This window comes from Sinocyclocheilus anshuiensis, unplaced genomic scaffold, assembly GCF_001515605.1.
Source record: "Sinocyclocheilus anshuiensis isolate Anshui unplaced genomic scaffold, SAMN03320099.WGS_v1.1 scaffold532, whole genome shotgun sequence".
Lineage (NCBI taxonomy): Eukaryota > Metazoa > Chordata > Actinopteri > Cypriniformes > Cyprinidae > Sinocyclocheilus > Sinocyclocheilus anshuiensis.
The window spans coordinates 2,596,126-2,600,661 of record NW_015555819.1 but is presented as its reverse complement, the minus strand read 5'-3'; the positions used below and the strand labels follow the sequence as shown (position 1 = coordinate 2,600,661).

Genomic DNA, 4,536 nt, shown 5'->3' with positions numbered 1-4,536 from the left:
GCCCAATTGCTGGGTTTGTCCCTATTTTACCCAGCACTGGGTTGTATTTAACCCAGCATTTTTTTTAGAGTGTAGAACGAATTTCAACATATATTTCAAAATGGCCCTTTGTAAGTCACAAAGAAATATTTTATCACGTGACTTTTTTTTTTAAATAAGCAAAAAACAAAGGTCTAAAACCACACTGATTTTTTTATAATTATACTGAAAATTTTTTTTAAAAAAAATCAAAGAAAAGCTATGTAAAACGAATAAGAAATATTAGTAACACTTTAGTATAGCGACCGATTCTCACTATTAACTAGTTGCTTATTAGCATGCCTATTATCAACATTTTGGCTGTTTATTAGTACATATAAACAGTGTTGGGGGTAACGCATTACAAGTAACACAAGTTACGTAATCAGATTACTTTTTTCAAGTAACTAGTAAAGTAACGGATTACTTTTTAATTTACAAGAGAATATCTGAGTTACTTTTTCAAATAAGTAACGCAAGTTACTTTTTTTTTCAATTTATAACTTTTTTATTTTATAAACAAACAAGCAAGCCCTGTCCAGATTTAAAAAGTAACGCAAAAGTAACGTAACGCATTACTTTCCATAAAAAGTAACTAACGTAATTAGTTACTTTTTTATGGAGTAACTCAATATTGTAATGCATTACTTTTAAAAGTAACTTTCCCCAACACTGCATATAAAGCACATGTTCAGCATGACCATATTCTACATCCCGAATCTTACCCAATACCTGAACTTAACAACTACCTTACTAACCTTAACTACTAATACTACTAATACCTTAACTATTAATAAGCAGCAAATTAGGAGTTTATTGAGGCAAAAGTCAATGTATTGGTAATAGCGAGAATTGGACGTTAAAATAAAGTTTGACTGAATTATTTAAGATTCCTAGCTTAATCTTCTGCTAGCTCACTAGTCAAATGTAAGCAAATTAGTGAACTCGATCAGGCTTCCTTGCTCCTCGTGCAACTACAATCATCAGGTTTAGTCCAGTTTGAGTACTGATGTCAAATGCATGCATTTTCTTCCATGTTTGTAATAAATCAAAGTCAACAACAGCATGTTCATTAGACTTTTGGGTTTACTTCATTTTAAGGTGTCCTAGTTACAGTGTAATTATACATTTAAGTACTGAGTAATATTAATTACGTATACTTAGGGTTAGCATTAGGTTTAGGGTTACTTGCATTGATTATGATGCTTGATTATGCATATAATGTCGGCTATTGTTTTTATAATAGTAAGTGCAACGCGTCACAAGGACACCTTAAAATAAAGTGTTACCGACTTTTGGATCCCACTGTATTAGCCTATATTAATAATCAGTCCATGCTTTTTACATGCATTCTAATACATGTCCTATATCACATTTCTGTACGTTGGTATTTTTGTTAGCGAATCTGTGTTTGGGTTTTGCTGCGCAAAAGTGGACAAATCTAAACCGAACCCTTTCAAAGACTCATTGTTATTTTCAAAAGCATCTATAAAGCCATTCGCCTTTTATTCTGCACATTTTGTGGTTTCTCATTCAGTTTAAATCCACCAATGGGCTTTGAGGCTGCGGATATTGGGATGTAAATGAGCGCACCGCGCGTGCTGGCGCAGTGAAAGCGTCCGATTGTTTATTGAGCTCGCGGAGCCACGCGCCCGGCTCGCGGAGCGTCACCCGGCGGGCGGAGTCCCGCGCGAGAAGCGTGCGTCTTCAAAGGGGGTGGGGTGTCCGACGCGTGTTGAAAAAGCCGAGAGCTGCCAAAGTTTGTAGCAGATGCGAGGGACCACAACACCACGCGAAGGGCGCGAGAGTCGTGCGTCGCTAGTTTTTTTGACAGTGACACTGGATTTGTTGTTCGAGAAGATTTGCCAAAAAACATGGATGCTGCGCAAAGTGCATGCAACGCGTCCGTCATACTGCAAGATTGCGCGCAAACCAAGTCGAAGGTGCTGAAGAGACAGCGCTCGCGCTCGCCGGAGCTGTTGCGCTGCAAGCGGAGGCTCGCGTTTAACGGGCTGGGATACAGCATCCCGCAGCAGCAGCCCGTCGCGGTGGCGCGGCGCAACGAACGCGAGAGGAACCGCGTCAAACAGGTCAATATGGGATTCCAGACGCTGCGCCAGCACGTCCCCAACGGCGCGGCCAATAAGAAGATGAGCAAAGTGGAGACGCTCCGCTCCGCGGTGGAGTACATCCGCGCCTTGCAGCAGCTGTTGGACGAGCACGACGCGATTTCTGCCGCGTTCCAGTGCGGCGTTCCGTCACCGACGCTCTCCAACGCGTACTCGGCCGATCCCGAGTCGCCACACTCCTCCTATTCGTCCGATGAAGGGAGCTACGAGCACCTGAGCTCTGAAGACCAAGAGCTGCTGGACTTCACAACGTGGTTTGATCGCTACTGATGAGATGTTACGATCCTCACCCAAACGTTCCTTCACGTGACTGCTGGAAAACCCAGATTATGGAACGTGGTTGCTGGTTTGTTACTGGTCCAAGATGATCTAGAAACCAGCTACTGTGTTCCAAACAAACCTGGACTCTTGTAAACTTCACAGATGCTGCCTTGTTGATTTGACGGGCGGCAGTCTGGGACGCTGTGGCTTAGTGGTTAAGCTGGAAAAGGTTGTAGGTTCAAGCCCCAGTGGGGCCGATGAGCTTTACAATTGCGAAACAAGTCAAGACTGCTGGATGAACACATTTCATAAGTGCAATTGTGGGCTTGATATGTTGACGCAACTTATGCCTTTTAGATGAGACCAACTTCCCTAAGAATATCAAGTTAATGGGAATATTGATTATTATTACCTACAACCAACTACCAGGTCTGCTTAAGGACCTACATTGAAATTTGTACAATAACTTTTTGTATTGTTAAAGATGAAGATATATTTTTGTAAGTGGAGCACAACAGACTCTTTGTGACAATGAACGCTGTTAGATTGTTGTAATGATAATAATAACCGTTACGCTTAGATCAAAGTTGTTTTTAACACTGGAGAAGAGTTGATCTGTCGATCTGTATTTATCAAAATTTTATTGTCTAGATGTAGTTCTTCCTGTGAAACCATACATGGTGGACTTTTTCAATGCACTTGTCCATTTTTAGTAGTGTACATAAATGATTTTTAACAAATATATTTTGTGCAAATGTTTTATAAATAAATCTGCTCTATTTATATGTACGTCAGTGTTTCTGGTTGATTTTCAAACTCATTCAAACTAAAAATAAAGGTTCTTTAATGGCATCGATGGTTCCATGAAGAACCTTCAACATCCATAGAACCTTCTCAAAGTGGACAAACTGTTCACTGGAAGGTTCTTTTTGGAACCAAAAATGGTTCCTCTATATGGCTTTGCTGCAAAAAAAAAAACTCCCTTTATTTTTAAGAGTGAGGTGATTAAACATCCCTGTGGTTGTGAAAGAATCACAAAACGCCCTTTTTGTCTCTACAAAGACACTCTACATAGATGGGCTACTAACGGCCTTTCTAGGGGCAATTTTGCGATGACAAAGTTGGGTCAGAATTCTCATCCGAGGGCAATTGGTCTTTTTTTTTTATTGTCAGTGTATAACCCCAACTGAGTTTTTCAGCCCTGTTGAACCAAACCAAAGACGTCATTTTGCCATTGTGCCTCCCAACAGGTGCCTTTATGCATTTCTACATGTGTAATGACACTGCTTATTGTTAATAATTGAAATAATGACTTGAATTTCACCTGCAGGCTTTTACATTTCAAATGGGCCCAATAAAAACTCAAAAAAAAAAAACTAATTTAATGATCGGCCCATCAAGAGTTTTAATGGATGCAGCTCATGCATAAAAACTTTGATTAGTTTTAGTGGTTGTAAAAGGCAAGATAAAGATCTATTAAGCTCCTCCAAAGACAGGCACATGATGCCCCCCATCCCACGTGAGGGGGGCACTGATGCCCCCTTGGCCCCCATAAAGAGTTTTTCTAAGCAGGTGTGAGCCACGTGCCTGTGTTTGGTGGGACACATCTGCTCCACCCCATTGGCTAGCTGACGAACCCTCTCGGTTGGAGTTTAAAAAAATAAGGGAGTGATTTATGACAGTAATTATTCATCTCTTTATGGATTCTTCTATATCTTTTAGGGCACTAAAGAAAAATATACTCCGCATAAATCACCTGCTAGTGGGCTATTGTTTAATTTTGAAATATAGTTCATCTTCGCTGACCTTCACGGGGTCTGAAATGACGCGTCATTGTGTTTAATGCCGGGCCGACTTTAGTTTCTAAGAGAAAGAACACTTGAAGTGTGATTTATGTCATATTATTTAGTGCAAATTGACTGGATATTCAAGTGCACCCCCAGAAAATTAGAAAACATGCTTGGGTTTTTAAAAGAAAATCTTTTCATCCAGATTAAGCATGAATAACCTGGAAAAATACATCTCTCACGAACATAATTTACATAATTAAATCTAATTAACCAATGATTTGAATGCATGCACAACTTTCAGCAAATATCTATCTATCTATCTATCTATCTATCTATCT

At 39.9% G+C, this 4,536-nt stretch overlaps 1 protein-coding gene across 1 annotated transcript; it reads left to right on the top strand.

Moving 5' to 3' along the window:
• The first annotated feature begins 1,878 nt into the window (after positions 1-1,878).
• LOC107675263 (achaete-scute homolog 1b-like) lies at positions 1,879-2,417 on the top strand. Its single transcript, XM_016469546.1, has one exon. It carries the CDS (start codon positions 1,893-1,895, stop codon positions 2,415-2,417), a length of 525 nt encoding a protein of 174 aa, XP_016325032.1. The 5' UTR covers positions 1,879-1,892.
• The last annotated feature ends 2,119 nt before the right edge of the window (positions 2,418-4,536 follow it).